Source organism: Ceratotherium simum, chromosome 28 (assembly GCF_057802395.1).
Source record: "Ceratotherium simum simum isolate JZ-2026a chromosome 28, ASM5780239v1, whole genome shotgun sequence".
Taxonomy (NCBI): domain Eukaryota; kingdom Metazoa; phylum Chordata; class Mammalia; order Perissodactyla; family Rhinocerotidae; genus Ceratotherium; species Ceratotherium simum.
The window spans coordinates 17,056,923-17,076,145 of NC_141927.1; the positions used below are offsets into that span (position 1 = coordinate 17,056,923).

General features: G+C 36.7%; 1 protein-coding gene across 20 annotated transcripts in view; it reads right to left on the reverse strand.

The window, feature by feature from the left end:
• The window catches only part of SORBS2 (sorbin and SH3 domain containing 2), a 221,056-nt gene that overhangs the window by 30,492 nt on the left and 171,341 nt on the right, over nt 1–19,223 (reverse strand). For 16 of the 20 annotated variants that reach the window (XM_014786268.2, XM_014786267.2, XM_014786269.2 and 13 more), the window contains 4 exons: nt 15,494–15,543; nt 11,740–11,927; nt 4,382–4,470; nt 2,958–3,004 (listed from right to left, as the gene is read on the reverse strand). In XM_014786268.2, the coding sequence (XP_014641754.1) occupies nt 2,958–3,004; nt 4,382–4,470; nt 11,740–11,927; nt 15,494–15,543 (374 nt within the window). Of the gene's footprint in view, nt 1–2,957; nt 3,005–4,381; nt 4,471–7,803; nt 9,391–11,739; nt 11,928–15,493; nt 15,544–19,223 lie in introns of all 20 variants that reach the window. The other 4 variants (XM_087418384.1, XM_087418385.1, XM_087418387.1 and 1 more) reach the window with 1 other exon arrangement.

Below are 19,223 nucleotides of genomic sequence, written 5' to 3' on the forward strand. Positions count from 1 at the left end.
TAGAAGACAAAAAACAAAATATTTAATATTTACAATCCAATAGTTTTATTTGTACCAGGTATGTTTTGTTTCTGGAAATGAAACTAGGAAGCTTAGCTTTTTAAAAAAAATGACATGTAAATTAGAGACAACTAGCTATTTTTCTTTTAAATGTGAACAGAAATCTTTTCTATTTATAAAGGCTTGCATTTAAATTTTTAAAGTGTCTAGATAAAGGACAGTAATCTCACTTAACAGTTTTCAAAATTGTGTCCTTCTCATCTCAGAGCTAGAATTTCTAAGAGTCCCATTTTGATAAGTTTGCTTTCTCCCCCAACCCCACCTTTGAAGAGTGGCCTCTGATAACCTTTGGAAATGGCATTTTATATCTTCTTCCTGTTTAACAATTGAGACATTAAGTTTGATGGTTACGGAGCTGTATTTCTTTCTTTTTTTTTTTTTTTAGGAAGACTGGCCCTGGGCTAACATCCGTGCCCATCTTCCTCTTCTTTATGTGGGACGCCGCCGCAGCGTGGCTGATGAGTGGTGCGTTGGTCTGTGCCCAGGATCCGAACCTGCAAACCCCAGGCCACCAAAGCAGAGAGTGCAAACGTAACTGTTACGCCACCGGGCTGGCCCCGTCATTTCTTTTTAATTAAACTTTGTTGTAGTAGGTAAAGATAGCTTTTAAAATTGGTATTTATTTGCAACAGATATGTCCGTCTCTTGTTTATAAGACGTTAGGCACAAAAAGCACTGACATCTAGCTTTTAATTGAAAGGACTTAAAAATGTGGCTAGCCAACTAGGAGGATGTGCACCTATGGCATACAACTATCTACTGGGGCTTTGGGGCAAAAAAGGAGGAGGATTGGCAATAGATGTTGGCTCAGGGCCGGTCTTCCTCAGCACAAAGAGGAGGATTGGCATAGATGTTAGCTCAGGGCTGATCTTCCTCACACAAAAAAAGTGTGGCTAGCAACTTTCAGTGCTGTGTGTGTGAGCCTTTTAAAGCTGCATGAGTCATCCATAACCTTGATTTTTGTGTCAAATAGGTAACCATATTGGGTTTAATGAACACCTGCTCTTTACATCTCCCAAGAACAGAACAAGAATAATGTGATCAAACTGCAGTAAGATAAATTTATGGTATGAGGGAAACATTTTTTTCTTACTAAAATTATGGGATGGCTTCCATGGGTGATTCTTTCATCTACTTCTCTGAAGGCTTATACAATTAGATTTTTTTTTTTTTTTTGGTGAGGAAGATTGTCCCTGAGCTAACATCTGCGCCAATCTTCCTCTATTTTGTATGTGGGACGCAGCCACATACAAGCATGGCTTGATGGGTGGTGTGTAGGTCTCTGCCAGGGATCCAAACCCTGCGAACCTTGGGCTGCCAAAGCGGAGTACAGACACTTGAAACACTACACCACCAGGCCGGCCCCTACAACTAGATTTTGTTGGGTTAGGAAGAGTTTTGTGAAAGGTGAGAGTGCTGCAGACAACCCTTCAGAAAGGCTGTGCCATCTTTAACCCCAGGGGCAGCATGTGGAAGAGCTGACTTCCCAAAACTTTTGCTAACTCCGGGTATTCAAGATAAGGGGTGTGGTCTGAGAGGGAGGGAGGGGCTTGGCCCTCGGAGCAAACAAAATCCGGTGACACAATCAACACCCCGAACACCTTTCCTCTGCATTGCAAGTAATCTTTCTCTCAAAGCTTGTGTTTTATTAAGCCTTCTCAAAAAACATGTGAGTCCTGGGTCGACACCTTTTCTATTTCATATGGCTTATCATTCCTCAGAGTTTCCTACATTGAAGGAAGCTTTTGACTGGTTGTCACAAAGTAGAAATGAAATTTACGTGTTTTCTATCATTTTATAAAACCCAAATGCATTGTGCAAATTGTCACACCATATCCAAAGAACAATAGTTGGGACCAGAGTACAGTAGAAACAAAGCAGATGTTAGTTAATAATTAAAAAAAAGAAGTAAGCTTTTCTTCAGGATTTTTTTTTTTAACACCCGATTTAAGCCATGTTCAACATCTTAATTTCTAAACAGCATTTTCTTATTTAGTTCATTCCCTGTCTCAGTGGCATTACCAAATTCTGAGTGATTTTATTTTTTATATGTCTTATGTTAGAGACAGTTTCTAGAACTATTAATTCATATAAGATGAATTTTTATGAATAAAATATTTTGGTTATTATATACATTTAGTCTAAACAACATAGAGTAATTTAATGCCAATTTACAATGAATTAAATATCTTGAATTCTAATGGGGACCAAGGTTTCTTAAATAAAGTCTGTGCACATGGGCCACAACAGAGCTGAAGACTCCCTCCTAGTTAAGCCTACTCATGTGCTTAGTACTAGCCTTTCTCAACCACATGCCCATCTGAAGAACAAGTTCCTAAAGAAAAAAGGTAAAAGAAATATTGCTACACAGAAGTATGAAAACACCAGCATCAAAAGACCCACAGGAGAGAACTTTGCTCAGAATCTCTAAGCTTTGAGTGTTGAGACTTGGAGGTTTTACTATAGGAATCTTTGTACACAGTTCTAGTCTTCAACCCCACAAACTATCCTCGATATAGCTGGATAAGTACATGTTATCAAATTCTCCCAGTTAGTGTTAATTACTCCCCTACACTTTATTTTTACTTCATTCTTGACACGAAAATTCTAGAAACAAAGATTCTTAGTTTCTTTTTGTTTTTCCTATCCTTTTGAACTCATTGTGCTCTATCTAACATATTTAGTGTAATTTAAAACTCAGTGATTCTCAACTACACTCAAAATGAAAATAAAATTACCCACATCCCAATTAATTCAGAAGGAACCATTTAATTAGAGTGGATTGCTGAATTGGGAATTAGGCCTTGTTTGTAATCTATCTCATTGCAAACTCGTAAAGTTTTACCAAAGTATTTAAAGCCAACTTAAATCATACAATGAATAGTTATCTTACTTACTTAGATGTCTGAGCCTTAAAATCATAAACAGCTTTTGCAGGCAATTTCTGAAAAGGAAGGTAAACAATTAGCACTAACTTAAAATTTGGATTTCCTGTAAGAAAGCAGTTTCACGTGAATTAAAGAGAAATGTAATCTAAAGGAATGATTAAACATATATAATGTAAATCCTATATGCAACTTGTGAATAAGTCAATTAGTTCTTAATTTAGATATTTAAACTATAACAGAAATATAACAGATGATTTATTTACCATAACTATTGAATATCATATTTCATCTTACGAACTAAGGTAGATGAATGCTGTAATTGGAGAATAAAATGCCTGAAGAGGATTCTATCCTAGCTATAATTTTGACTGTAACCAAGGCTTTTCTTGGGATAATTACAGAAGGTCAGTTGCTCTATGTCCTATGTATTGACACAAGTCCTTCTGAATTGTGATAAAAGGACTGAAAAAAGTCATGAAGGAAATCAACATCCCTTTTCCTAAACACTTATTAACATAGTAGCAAAGAAATATTAGCCCAATTATCACTGGGAGGCTAGTTAGTGGCCCAAAGTCCAGGTTTGATCATCTTGCATTCGCTGGAGGGTTCAGGAATTTGGCACACAGTAAACCAGCTGCTCAGCTTGTAGTCACGGTATGATGTGCTCACCTTCAATCTTTGGCGCCCACAGATCTGCCTGGGGCACCCTGTACCCTACAGCTAGCTACTCCAGCTCTTCCTTCTCCACTTCCCAACAATCCCCTCACTCCACTCTCTTTCCTTGTGATTCTGGTGAACTTTAGGCAACTAGACCATTCCTGACATATTTGGGGGTCCCACAGGCACTGGATTATATCAGACACCTGTAGACATTCTCCTGCAGGGGCTGCCAGTCCAAGACCAGCTTTCAGTTTCCATCAAACCGTCACGAATGAACCAGAGCTTCAGCCCTGGCTCAGGGCCATGGACAAAGAACCAGCTGGTAGGTGGTTCCTAGGGGCAGTGATTTTTCTCCAACAAATGCAGGCCAGCGAAAATTATTTATGTAGAATTTGTATTGATTTGCAACACAGTTGACCTAGGGCTCTCCCCTTTTTACTGGGCCAGAAATTTGTACAGGGGAAACCTCCTTCCTCTATGGGCTGGCCCAGCTCAAGACTCTTTTATACCACACCTGTTAATTCATGGGTGTCAGGTCAGGACTCAGAGAGGCCTCACTACCAAAACTGGACCACAGCTGGGAGAGATCTGCAGGTAGGGTCCGAATGCAAACCACTTCTCCTTCACTCCAGGGAAAACTGTTTCTAGTTTCCCCGTTGTCATTTTTATGTTTTTAATCTGGATTCTTGACTGGTTTGGGACATAACTTTGGCTTGCAAGTGCTTTAGCAAGTATGTTGTTTTAAAAGACTCAAACGCTATTGAACCGACTACCTCTTTTTCTGGCGTTCCTCTTCTTTCCCTCGGTGCACTTCTCCCCAAGTCAGTCGAAGTGGATAAGTAACTTCTAGGGGACTCGCGGTCTATTGGAAAGGACAGGGCCAGAGTGAGTACCCACTTAATTAAAAGCAGATTTGTTTAGCCATTTTCCCCTGGTGGCAACTATTTTTCCCCTCAAATTTGGAAAGACGCCACAATGGAATACACGGGTATAAAACTCATAGGTAATTATAAATTCATGATATGACACGAAAAAAGAGCATTTCAAAAGGAAAAATATCCAAGGATGCAGAAGTATTATAATCGTATACATAAATGTAATTGTTACATTGTTCATATAATTATGCTACAGCACCTGGTGTAGACAATTCATAGTTGTAGGGATTTTTCATCTCAAAGATTTTTTAATTCTTTCTATTCCTATTCTTTTTGCCTCCAATTTATAATTACTGTAGAAGGCCTGTAGAAGATGGAGAATTTGAAAACCGCAACAATTTATAGAAACTGAAACATTTTGTGGAACTAGAATTTAAGAATGTAGTAATGAAAAAGAAAGGGAGAAAAATAAAGAAAGCATGATGATGAGAGAACTATGGTCATGTCCATTCTACCCTCTCTCTCTGTTTTTAAATACTCATTGAGTCTTAAGATGTCATCTTGAGGCTTAAGGCCGAAAAGGCCCTTCTTTATCTATGGCCTTCCCTTGTGCTCAATTACCTTATCAAAAAGAAAATATTTATGCCAATAAATGAAGCAATAAAAATTCTCTAAACAGAAAGTATCATATTGGTTGCCAAATTACTTATGAAATATTGAATTGTTTTTGTTCACATTAAAATAAAGTATAAATAATTTCATTTCAAAATTATGATTGCAAGTATTTCTTAATAGTATCTTATACTTTATACATTTATATGTGGAAATGTAACTAGAGGTTAAAAGTATTCCAGTAGCCTCTGTTGTAAAATTTTACCAAAATAACTGGGTCAAAATTTATAAATTCTTTCCCTTATCCCTTTAATAAATTTAGTTATATTTAATAACAAGAAGCATGGAAAATAAAGTAAATCCATCTATAAAAGAGTCAAGAATGTTGATCCTTAAAGAAAACATTGTGTAAAGGTTCTGACTACTTTGATTATAAAGAACTGTCTACTTAACAGCAGGTGGGGTATCAGTAACAGGACATATAGGGAGAACTATTTAACTCTCTGTGAGTTGTGAATTCCAAAGTCTTTAGGCTTAAGAAGGTAACATGGCCATAAATATCTCAGGTAAAACTTAACTACTTATTTTCATGAATGCTAGAGGATTTTGTGCAGTATATTTTTCATTCTAACTTAATATATTTTTATGATCATAGGGCCTTCATAATGATCAAAAATTTTAAGTTACTTTTACTAACCCATAGAATATAAACTATTTTTCACTTGGATAAACCCAACTGGAAAGCAAATATTTTATTAAAATAGGAAATACTCTCTAAATGCATTTCAAAGCCCTCTCAAATCATGTTTCAATAATGTACTCTGCACATAAATTGAGAGATGATTATTTAAGGATATTGAAAAACTGGAAAAGGTAGCTAATTTATTTCAAATATTAAATTCCGACATGTCTCAATCAGTGAAAATTTCAAAATTGTCGAAATTGATTTTAAAAATTCTAATCTATTGTTTTTGAAGCATGGTGCAGAGTATAAATGGAAGCAAAGATAAATACTAATAATATAAAATTTGTGCAATGACAATTAACAACTGAGCCATATTTATTATATTAATATGAAATTTGAATTATGTCTCTTTTTTGTCTATAGAGATTATATTCTATACTAGAAATTCTGAATTATTAGGAGTTTGAATCCATTTCTGCTACCTTCTCTCTGTGTGACCTTGGTCAAATTTCTTCTCTCTGGGTCTCAATTTCCTCAGTTGTAAAACTGTGCTTATAGAAATACCTGTCAGCCGGGTTTATACCAGTGTATGATATGTAAGATAATGTATGATTTGCAAGTATCATCCATATGTATGATATGATAATGCATGTAAAGCACTTTGCAATGTCTGGTGCATAGAAGACTCTGTTGATGATCCAAGTTTCAGCCTGGAATGTTCATTCCAGCTTCTTAAAATTTAAGTAGTAAACAGATGCACTTTAAGAATTAATGAAAAGAATTGCATAAAAATATCAAAACACCCTATGCTTTTCAGTTATGTAAATCTCAAAAAGCATCTTCTGCATTTGAATTGCTATTTGTCCTTGTGTTGCCATTTCAAGGTGATAATCCATCTACAAAAACAGAGTTGAGAGTCACTTTTAACCTAAATGGTCTAATTCAAATGTCAATATAGGATTGTTTTAGCAGAAATAGAAAATAAGTAATGGAAAGGAAGAGAAAATAAATATACTGAGTGATGGAAATGAAACTTTTATATATACAGCTTAAAGACACATTCACAAAAATTTTATCCCAATTGTGTCCTTTAACTGGAGAAAGTTATTAGCAAATCCTACTCTCTTTTTTTTTTTTGTGAGGAAGATCAGCCCTGAGCTAACATCCATGCTAATCCTCCTCTTTTTGCTGAGGAAGACCAGCTCTGAGCTAACATCTATTGCCAATCCTCCTCCTTTTTTTTCCCCCCCAAAGCCCCAGTAGATAGTTGTATGTCATAGCTGCACATCCTTCTAGTTGCTGTATGTGGGACGCGGCCTCAGCATGGCCGGAGGAGCGGTGCGTCGGTGCACGCCCGGGATCCGAACCCGGGCCGCCAGTAGTGGAGCGCGCGCACTTAACTGCTAAGCCACGGGGCCGGCCCCCTACTCTCTTTTAATCATTCATCAATTATGTTACATATTTCAGTTTTGTTTCCTGAGTGTTTTGATATAGTATCTTTTGTACAGAACATGAGCAAATTATTTATTGAGTGAATGAAGTTAAATATATATATGAAGTTAATGTAAAAATCAAGGAAAAGGCTATTTGTTAAACTATTGATTTTGATTCATTTTACAAAAAAAAAAGCTAACGCAAAGTTGTCAGTCTCTTAAGGATACTGATATGCAATTATGGTTTCTGTCTTGAAATCTTTTTAATCGGTAAAATGTTTAATATGTTTCAACCTGAGTAACAGTTGTTTCAACGCTAACATTAAGCTACAAAACGGTTTTCCCTTTCGATTCGAACGAGTAAATTTTTGTGAATTGATGATCACTTTAAGCCACACAGCAGGTCCAAATGTCACATGGGCACATGAGAACTATTCAGTAAGACGTTTGAATGACAAGCATTTGCTTCACAACACATAACGATGCCAAGTGGTCTCACAGCTCAGGAATGATGAGATGTAGGAATGGAAAATGGAGGAGCTGGAGGGTGGGTCTGAATCACAAGGTAAAAGAAAGAAAAGTTCATCCACCTTGGAGATGCAGCGCACTCTCATGGTCTTGGTGGTGGTAGTTGTTGTTGGCGGTGTCCCCGTCTTGGAAAGAGGCACTGCGTGGCATTCTCCCACAATCGTTCTGGTACAGTGGACAACGAACAGCACCATCTTGAGGCAGTGGGTGGAAAGGCTGGTGCGTGGGGCTCCTTTTCAGAGCGTTAAGTGACGAATTCCTTTCGGGAATATCTGGCAGCAGTTCACTGATAAGACGGTGCAATATACTGTTGTCTGGCAAACTTCCTCTTCTCTTTTCAGCTTTAATTTGGTCACAAATGTCTTTAAGGGCAGAGTCCAGAGCCTCAAATACAGACGTTTTACATTTCGCCTTTTCAGTCTGTTTTTTGGGAGTTGAACTTTTTTTCCTCCGGAAAGGCACGGGACTGACTAGAAATGCAAGTTTAGAAAGGCCAGGGTCCATTTCTTGTCTTTTGGGCTCTTCGATGTGTTCATGTTTAGCTCTTTCGTGTTTTAGCATTGTGGTAAATCGAGTGTAGGAGGCAGGGCATCTTCCTTTGCAGGAGCTGATGAGGTGCCGGTGATGGTGGTGGTGATGGTGGTGGTGATGGTGGCTGGATCCATAAAAACTTTCAGACGACGTGAAAGAAAAGTGATCGAAATCACTCTCACTGCAAAAGGAGGATCCTTCTACATGAATGTAATCACTGTGGTCAGACACAACTCCGTCTTGGTCACTATCGGAAAACTCCACGTGAGTTCTTGGTTGCTCATCGCTGGTGACCTCAATGTGAATTGGCACCAGGGTTTTAGACTTGTAGCTTTGTTGTACCTGAGAAGGGTGTCGACTTTGATTTTCTTCTTCCAGCAAAGACTCAATGGAGAATCGCCTTTTGGGACACAAACCATTTTGCTGTGATTCCAGGGTTACGGGAGATAACATATCATCTCCTAAATTTGGCATGGATTTGGACTTTTGAATCAGCTTTTCAAATTCAGAGATGCGGGTGGGCACCATGTCTCTGGGCACCTCCTCCGTGGAGGACTGGCTCCACCCATGGAGCAGGCCCTTGCGCTGCTGCTCCTTCTCATACTGCATTATCCTCGACTTCACCGAGCAAATCACCTCTGAATTCACCAAATCCTTGCGGTTAATGCGGTGCATTTTCTTGTACATTTTTAGGAACCCTGGGGCATCGTGGGCTGACCTGTGTCGAAGCCTTGATCTGCCATTACCGCGGCCCTCCTGGACATAGGGGGAAGCCCACGTCATGGAGCAAGTCTCCTTGGAGTCCTCTTCACACAACAGAGAGCCCATACTTTCCGACTTGGTTTTCGGGTCAGGGAAGCTATCGCAGTCATCATTTAAGAGATCATCACAACTACGGGATTTGATTTTGGGGGAAACTGTTTCTTCGGTGCTGCTCCAGATCTCTGCATTTTGTCGGGCCATCTGCCAGCCATTCTTGAAAGTAATGGCCCGCTGTGAGTCCCGGGGGACGTCCAAATGCTGTCTGTAAGTGTTACAGTAATCTAACTCATTGGAGGGGAGGCCGTTGAGCCCTGAGTAACTGCAAAGGGATGGACACATTTTGCTATCATCCCCACCTTTTAATCCAGGGCAGCGTGGTGAAAGAGAGACATTTGGAGAAGTTAAAAGGTTCACAAAGAGGAGAGCATGTCAGTTAGTGTCGGACAGCACAGCAAAGAGAGAGCAGTTAGCATGGTTTAATCTAGACATTGATTGTTATACACGTAGCTTCAGTTTTAGAGAGAATAATCTAATTCTAAAGCATGGTAATACTTTTTCAATGAATGTAGCTTTGCAGATATTAGAGTTTAAAAAACCATATATAAAAGGTAATTGGTGTGGCTAATATCCCTATTTCTATTGCTTACTTCATACATCTTTCTGCAACTATGGTATGCCAAAAACACAAGAATACCTTGTAAGCCAGTAGCATGACCTGGTAGTAATTTAAAGGTTTAGCAATTAATGCCAAAACTGTTATAGATTTAATCAATTTAATAGAGTCAGGATTTGAGTCTTATTTGATTTATAATAATAGAGAGGTAAAGAGTAATTTATAAATTTACATTTAATTAATACTCCCATAACTGTATCAAATAATTTTTCATGGGCATTTGATGAAAAAGCTATAAGACGAAGTATTTTCCAAAATTGCAAAATCAAGATGCTGTGAGTTATTGTTGCTAATATTTCCCAAAAAAATAACTAGAGCTTCTTTAAACAAACTAATTTACCTCTTTAATTTCTCTACCTTCAGCCTCTTACTAGGCAAGTTCTCATAAAGATAACTGGATATAATGTAAAATTTTCATCAGAGGTAAATGCATCTTGCTTTTTTCCAGGGAAGGACTTTTTAAAAAAACATTTGCAATTTGATAATAGAGAGCTAAACCTGACCTCAATTTGGAATATGTATGGAAATATTCTTTTCTTTTGCTTTGCTGAGTTAACTAATAAATGAGAGGCCAAATTACAACCTAATGGGACATTTTCTTCTTAGAAAGAGACCTAGTGGAGGAAGATGTCTCTATTGACAGCTCCTGCCTTACAATCTTCCCCAAATTCTTCAAAAGTAGATAAGTACATTAAGTACATATGTAATATTTGGGAAAGGAAGTTGACTTAACCTTCCCTACGATGAAAACAAGGATCTAAATTAATCAGAATCCTTTTAACTTTTGGAGTAGCGTCTGAGCATAATGAATCAATGGCATTTCATGTCCTATTTGTTACTTTATGGTATTTGCATAAATGAGAAGAATCTGATAAAGGTATCTATCTCTGTCTACTGAGGAAAGGTATAAAGAAAGGGGCTCCGTCCCTCTGAACCCTCCAGTTAGCATTCACAGTTTCACTGGGCCATGGAAGAGAGCTAGTGCCTCCTGCCTATCCAGGGTCCAGTCATCAAAACCAGCCGATCTTTTGCCCACAAATCAGCCGCCACTTAGCCTTAACTAACACGTGGCAACACTTCTAGTGCCTACATTTGATACATGTAGCTGAATCTGTGCTATTTTATGGAAACATCTGTTAGAGCTCACTTTCTCCACACATTTCAAATTCCTTCTCTCTTCTGTTGCAACCCCAGGAGATTGGAGGAGACTGTGGGGCCCCAAATTTGGCATAGCCCTGGGTACCTATGGATGCTAGTTCAATCCTCAGTCTCCATCTTAGGAATATTCCTATTATGGTGGCAGTAATGCATGAAACGATATTTCAGAGACCTGAAAGAATGACTTGCTCCCTTTCAACACAGCTCACTTAATTTCCAGAGAAGAGACAAGCCATACAGAAAAATGGCTTGGTGATATCTAAATTTTATAATTACGGCTTGAACCAGGTAGTTCTTACCAGTGGACTGTTGTGAATCGAACACTGTTACATGCAGAACATGGATATTCTACTGTGTAAATGAATACTGACCAAAATATAGAGTAAACGATCAAAGAAATGACTTTCATAGGTTAGGCAAATTTTTATCTAGAATTAAATAATTAAAAAAACCCAATTTATGTTTTAGGCATCACTCTTCTCTGTTGCTGCTTTTAATTTCTATTCTATAAATTTGATTAATTTTGCTCATTGTAACATTAGAAAAATTTGACAGTATGCAAACGTTTATTAACGTAACCTTTTAATAGCCTGATAAGAAATTAGATACTTTGAACTTGTTCAAAAAAACCCACAAATGATATATTTGGAGGAAAAAAGCATTAATGGATGATAGAGTCCTTTAAGCCACTCAGATGGGTCACCAAGCTGATTTAGTCTGTGTGTAAAGAAAGCTATTCTGAAACTATACTTTATTCAGGACACTGCATTTAAATGCTAACCGTCTCTGGATGGTGATGACTGGACCATTCTCACAGGGTGCTCTAGGTTAACACACTAGTAAATTGTTTATACGTCTGTTTATTCTTGCTCACCTTTTGCTCTTGATGGGGAAGAAGGAGAAGAACTAATGAAAGACTTTGTCAGGGTGGAGCTTGATCCTGGGTGGTCAGCTCGACTGGGACTGGTCCTGCTTGCACTGGGGTCCCCCAAGCCCCTCGGCTGCCCTACTGCAGGCTCGCTCTTCCTCCTTTTCCTGAAGTCACTGGCCATGCTCGCAGAACTGAAAGAAGGAATCAGCTTCAGTCTGGTTGGTGTTGGAGGAGGTTAACACGTGAACCAGACAGGCTGGTGGAACGTGCTAGTGACAGTGGTAGAACTCCTATCCCCCACCCCCCAAAGTGCATTCTGAGGAAGTCATTCCTTCATATTAAACATTATTTCTTTATAATCACCTCGTTAAAAAATTAACAGTTTTTTAGAGCAGTTTTAGGTTTATAGAAAAATTGATTGAAAAGTACAGAGAATTTCCATATATGATAGTCCCCCTTATCTGTAGTTTCGCTTTCCATGGTTTCAGTTACCCACGGTCAACTGTGGTCCGAAAATATTAGATGCAAAATTCCAGAAATAAACAATTCATAAGTTTTAAATTGCATGCCATTCAGAGTAGCATGATGAAATCTCGTGGTCCCACTCAGTCCCTCAGGACTTGACTCATCCTTTTGTCCAGCAGATTCATGCCGTATACGCTACCCACCCATTAGTCACTTAGTAGCCTTCTGGGTTATCAGATCGACTGTCATAGTATCGCAGTGCTTGTGTTCAAGTCACCCTTATTTTCCTTAATAATGGCCCCAACACGCAAGAGTAGTGATGCTGGCAATTCAGATATGCCAAAGAAAAGCCATTTAAGTGAAAAAGTGAAAGTTCTTGACTTAATAAGGAAAGAAAAAAAATCATATGCTGAGGTTGCTAAGATCTACAGTAACTTTTATTACAGTACATTGTTATAATTGTTGTATTTTATTATTAGTTATTGTTGTTAATCTCTTACTGTGCCTAATTTATAAATTAAACTTTATCATAGGTACCTATGTATAGGAAAAGACATAGTATATATAGGGTTTGGTTCTATCTGTGGTTTCAGGTATTCACTGGGGGTCTTGGAAAGTATCCCCCATAGGTAAGGGGGGGCTACTGCATTCTCTTTCCCTTGCACATAGTTTCCCCTATTATTGACATCTTCTATTGGTGTGATACATTTGTTACAGTTGATGAACCATATTTATACATTATTATTAAATGTAATGAAAGCCCATAGTTTACACAGGGTTCATGTTTTCAGTTGAACATCCTATGAGTTTTGACAAATGTATAATGACTTGTGACCATGACTACTGTATCATATAGAGTAGTGTCATTGCCATAAAAATCCCCAGGGCTCTACCCCTTCATCCCTCTCTCTCCCTGAACACCTGGCAACTATTGATTTTTTTACTGTCTCCAGTTTTGCCTTTTCCTGAATGTCATATTGTTGGAATCAACAGTATGTAGCCTTTTCAGATTGGCTTCTTCATTTAGCAATATGCTTTTAAAGTTTCTCCATGTCTTTTTGTGTCTGGATAGCTCTTTTCTTTTTATTGTTGAATAATATTCCATTATATGCATGTACCACAGTTTGTTTATCCATTCACTTTTTGACGGACATATGGGTTGCTTCCAAGTTTTGGCAATTATGAATAAAGCCAATATAAATATTCAAGTGTAGGTTTCTTATGGACATAAATTTATAATCACTTTTTAAAGTAAAAATTCTTCTACTATTATAATATGTTTTGACTGATAATTCAGTGTTATTATTTGTATCATGTATCTTTTCTCCATAAAGAAGAGTTCCAACAACAGGAATATATCCAGAGGAGGGATGCCAAAATGGAGGAAAGGATTAGAAAAAAGGAAGACATCTGGTGAGATAAATTTCTCTTATCTCAAGATTTCCCTATAGCTTTGCTTAATAATCTTAGCTTTAAAACCTTACCTTGGAATTCCAACATTTTTCTAGTTAAATAATGAATGGCCAATAATCTGGTCAGCAAATAGACTCTTAAAGAGTCCTATCACCCAGTTGTATTAAATGATGTTGACAGTCTATAATGGCAGGGAATTTTTATCATGGTTCTGGGTCTGTATAGTATCATCTAAAACAAACATTAGTGAACAAAGATATATACCACCCAGCATGTTGTCTGTCAAATCATTAGATAAAATTACATCAACAACACCAGCAACAGCGACACCAGCTCCTAGGAGCCAGCGATACGCTATTTGCTCTACTGACATTATTGTCCTATATAGCCTGCACAGCAAACCTATGATGTATGCCCTGTTATCACTGGTTTACAAATGAGTAAATGGAACACCCACGCTTTGCAAGTACAGAGGTGGAGCCAGACTCAGAATTTGTCTGCATTTTTCTAAGGAGGGCACCCATCTTCTCCCAGACCAGTTTTTGCTGTGATTAACTAGTCATCTGAGGGTCTGTGTGTCTTTATAACAATCCTCAGGTCAGATTAGAACTCTAAAATGCAACCATTTTAGGTGCATGTATAGATGTAAAAGACACAAAAGGAGGAGTTGAGGGAGTTCCTGTCTTAGTGACATTAATGTCATTGGATGGCACTCATGAACCCACGTTACAAAGGGCCCAATTACAAGCTTTTCTACTTCTGTTGATAGAAATCTAGAGAAGGGAAAATTAAGGTTATACAAATTTTTGTTGTTGATACAATGTGGCTGGGAGTTTGTATTATTCAATATTGCTATTGAGCTGTGTCTGAATTTCTGTAATATTTTAAATTAAGTGTGATATTTAAAGCCTACCAACAGACTGCCTTGAGACTCTTAGGGCAGTTAGGACTACCGGTCACAAGCTATTTTGGTTCAGTTCTACTTTATCTCTGCTCTTTGCCAACTGCGTAAACTTGTAAGTTATGGAGCCCACGTTTCAGTTTACTCAGAGATAAAATGGGGATAATAATACTTAATGTATAGTGGTGTCTTTTTTTTTTTTTACAGTTTTATTTATTTATTTATTTTTTTGTGAGGAAGATCAGCGTTGAGCTAACATCTATTGCCAAGCCTCCTCCTTTTTTCCTCCCCAAAGCCCCAGTAGACAGTTGTATGTCATAGTTGCACATCCTTCTAGTTGCTGTATGTAGGACGCAGCCTTAGCATGGCCAGAGTAGCAGTGTGTCGGTGCGCGCCCAGGATCCGAACCCGGGCTGCCAGTAGCGGAGTGCGAGCACTTAACCGCTAAGCCACGGGGCCGGCCCGGTATAGTGGTGTCTTAAGAATTGAAAATGTTTATGTACTTAGAATGCCTGGTATAGACTAAGCCCTCATTTATTGGCAGGAACAGTAATTCTGATTTGTGTGGTCAGAGTATAACGAAGAAATATGTGTAGAACATAATTTAGAAGATGTTTTATAATTTATAAAAATTTTTTCAAATATATTACCTTAAATGCCAGCTCACAATAGTGAAAATTAGATGTTTATAATCCCCTTTAAAGAAAAGAAAACTGAGTCTAGAGGAGACAAGGGAAGGGAAGAATTTCTCAGTCTATAAAGGAAACCAAAATTATTTCCCTTAATTTTTATAAATTCTTGAATATGATCATATAAAATGATGCAGAAACAAAATAAAGCAATTCATAGAGTATGGTGCTTAAACTAAAAGTGAGTGATAACATAATCCTCATTATTATTTTACTGAATAGTATTACTATTGAAAAAGTAACCACTGGTAGAGAATATTCTGGTTGCATAATGTAATGAGATTCTTACCTAGTGGGTCTTTCCAGGCTTCTGTCTATAGAGGATTGATACAAGGAGGCCTGTTAAAATAGAAGAATAGTTCCATGAAAATTTTTATGATAGCAAAATTTCATTTGTCCATGGGCATTAAATTAGGTATCCTAAAAAAAATATTATCAAAATTGAGATTAAAAATACCATTTGTGATCATAAAATGTCTTCCCAAAGAGAAATCATGTAATCTGATTTCTACTTTCTTTCTATCTAGTTTCTCTTCTAATATATTGCACTGTATTTCTCTGTGTAACTCAAATTATCCACAACCCAAACGTTGCCTGGGGGAAGAAAGAAAAATCAATAACCACTCTTTCATGGAGGAAAATAGACTTCCTACATCAAGGAATGGTTTGATGTTTAAAAAAAATATTTGTAGTCATCTTCAATATTTATGAATCATAAACCTTCTTTGTACATTTTTTTGTTGTGTTGCCAAGTGTTATCTTTAAAACATAAAATTTAAGCAGAACTTGAGACACATTTCATCTGTCCACATAGACATGACATTTTAATAAAAACCACAGAATTTGGTTTGAAATTAAACTAAACTACCTGGCACTTAAATCAGGTACAGATTAATATCTTTCAAATTAGTTAAGGTCACGGTTAGTTTCAAATAAATGATTCAATGAACCAAAATGTAACCTTCTTTTAAAAAAGCGGATTTTTAATATTTTTTGTCAGAAAACCAACTCTCAGTTGTCTATGGTTGTAGAAACAAAGAAAAATAGATAACACAAGTTGATAAATAATTCCAAATGCTTATTGTGCACACCATTTTCATACTCCTTCATTCTGAACAGTACAATAAAACAGATATTAAGCAAAAATGTTAGCTATGACTTTTTCACTTCCCAGCACCATCTACTGGAATAATTGCTGAAATATCTAACGGGCAAGAGAGGATCAGTATTGAGCTCTTGAATATCTGAGATGACGCTGCAAGATGTAAGTAACTGTGGCACAATGTCCAGAATGTATAGGGAAATGTAGACAAATGTATATATCTAGACGACTGTGTATCTACAGTCTTGGTTAGGTCATGGCTGATGATCAATTTCTTCATCCCGAAATTTGGTCTGATGAAGAACCAAAACTCTAGTCTGAAATGTTTGTTCATATAAAAGTTTAAGAATGTCAACCAGAAAGGCAGAATTCGACAAATTTCATCTTAAGTTTCTATCACACAGAAATATTTTACCGGAGTATTAAAAACCTGCTTAGTGGAAATTAAACCACACTTTTAAAACTACTTCTATAACTTTATTTTCTATTTGTAAATTAGCACCAATTAACCAATTAAACTATGAGTACAGGATTTTGAGATTCTTTATGTAGATCAGTCTGACAAGCCCCCTTATGCATAACTCTAAAATTGCTTCTAATTTTTTCAGTTAATTTAACTAATATTTTCATTTAATTCCATCTTACTGAATGAGAATGGAATCTTGCCCAGAAATAAACAAAAGTGTCTCTCTGCAAGAGAATATTTTCCCCCCTTTCAAACAGAAAAGCATCTTCTAATATTTTTAGTTCCTAGAAAATATTTAGATTCCTAAATTCTTAGCAAATATAAAATTAGAAAAAAAATTTGGTCTGCTAATCTCATAAGTTTACGTGATTATTTTAACTTGCTGAAATCTGAATTGGACACTGGAACGGTAGAAAAATAAATACTAAATAAGAAGGAAGGCAAACAAGTAAATAAATAAAACCAGATAATTATATTCCAATTTAGAAATATTAGTCCTACATGTTTGCAGAGGAGCAGCACCAAAGAGCCTCAGAGCATTGCCATCTGTGTGGATCACGGCTTTCGCGGGACACCCAACCGCAAACCACAGTTGATCCACAAAAAGTGTCAATACCAGAACACCCTTAGAACACCCTTAGAGTGAACAGAAATTTTGAATCGCCAGCTTGGGATGAGCCTAAACAATATTGTAATATGAAAACGTGGTATAAGAGAAGGCTCTACACTGATAAATTAATTGTATTTTAGACTTTGGCTGAGAAACTACAACTATTCCTCCTTGTGCTGGTTTCCACAATCCAAAATAAACTGAAACCAGTTCTGTGATTTTGTGTATACTCAAAGGAAAAGGTTCAGTATTAAATTATAAGGAAACGGTAAAAAGTCTAGAAAGATGACTGAGAGAAAAACTTGTAGGATAGTTATATGAATGGTACTCATCCTGGAATGGAAATTGTCTCCAGAAATGAGGTAACCTATTTTACTTATTGTGATCTACTGAGTATTTACATATTATCACTTATTTTAACACACCTAAAGGAAGGTCATCTTAATAAAGTATGACTTTTTCTGCTAAGTGATCATGTGATTAAACTTTGCTTAAAAAGTCTTACTTGTTCTTCATTAAGGCCAGTTTCTCAGTCATATTTATGGATTAAAAATATGTTATTCATGGCATATATTAGGCACCTGATAAACGGTAGCTAAGGTCATGTCTAATCAATTACAAATTTTACGAGAAATGTTTTCCATAAGGTTTTTAAAGACAGAATCCAGAACCTTATCAGAGTATTTTTTTACACTCTGAAAAACCATGATGTGAAATTAATAAAGTAGTTAATATGCTACTAGGGAGTACAACACCCTCTCAATCTCGAAGAGATAATAGCAAGTCAGTTTAACCATCAGCAAAGCACTTTTTTATGTGATTTTTTTGCCACTACCATAACATCACAGAGTATATAGAATTGTTTCTACTATTCTTAGCCCAAGAATTATTGTGTAATGTTAATTATAGGAACTTATTTCACAGAAATCAATAGTTAATATGGAATAGTATTAAGTAAATAATTTGTTTCTAAAAGATTTAAGCTCTAAATACATCTCTTGAAAGTGCTAAGAAGTATAGTATGAAGGAAATAGCACTGAAGGCAAGGTTGAGAGGTCTGTGTTTTACTCTTAATTTGTCTTCATCTTACCCCGTGATTTTGGATATATTTCTTCAAATTATTGGGCTCTACTTTTCTTGACTTAAAAATGAATGAGTTGGACATGGTGATCTCTAAATTCCATTTCAGTTTTCAATGAAACAGCCGCCTTAAAAACATCCTAGGAATATCTGACCAAAATATCTGACCAAATTGAATTCCAAAGTAAATTCTTGTGTTGTTCATATGTTAAAATAATACCCTTTCTTCAGATGTGAAGGTAACATAATACACAGAATAGAATTGCTTGTTGTATTTGATTTTCTTCAGATTATATGCCTGTCTACAAAACACAACCCTTTGGAAATGACTGCATTCAATACCCCAGAATGTTCCTGATTACTCTATTTTACTTTTTATTTAATATGTAAATATTTCAATCACTTCTTTGTTCTAATATACACTCTGATGCATACCTCAGGGGAAATAATTTGGAATTGCAAATTGAAACTCCAGAAATTTGGGTATTTTCTCCTGAGACTGTGCCTGCAATTCCAGTTGTCACTACCATGTGTCAGTAGTACTTCTTGCAGGATAGGCCTCCTACTAGTTTTATTTTATAGTTGCATACATTTAGCAGAGTTAAGACTTTTCAATGAAAATAAAATATTTATTAAATGTTTCTTGTATTGACATAGGCCCACAGAGCAACTACTGTGCAAAAACTACTGTAAAAACCAGTTTATTCACTTTGCTCCCATCCTAGCTGATTTTAAGGATTTCCATAAGGAGGCTTTTTATA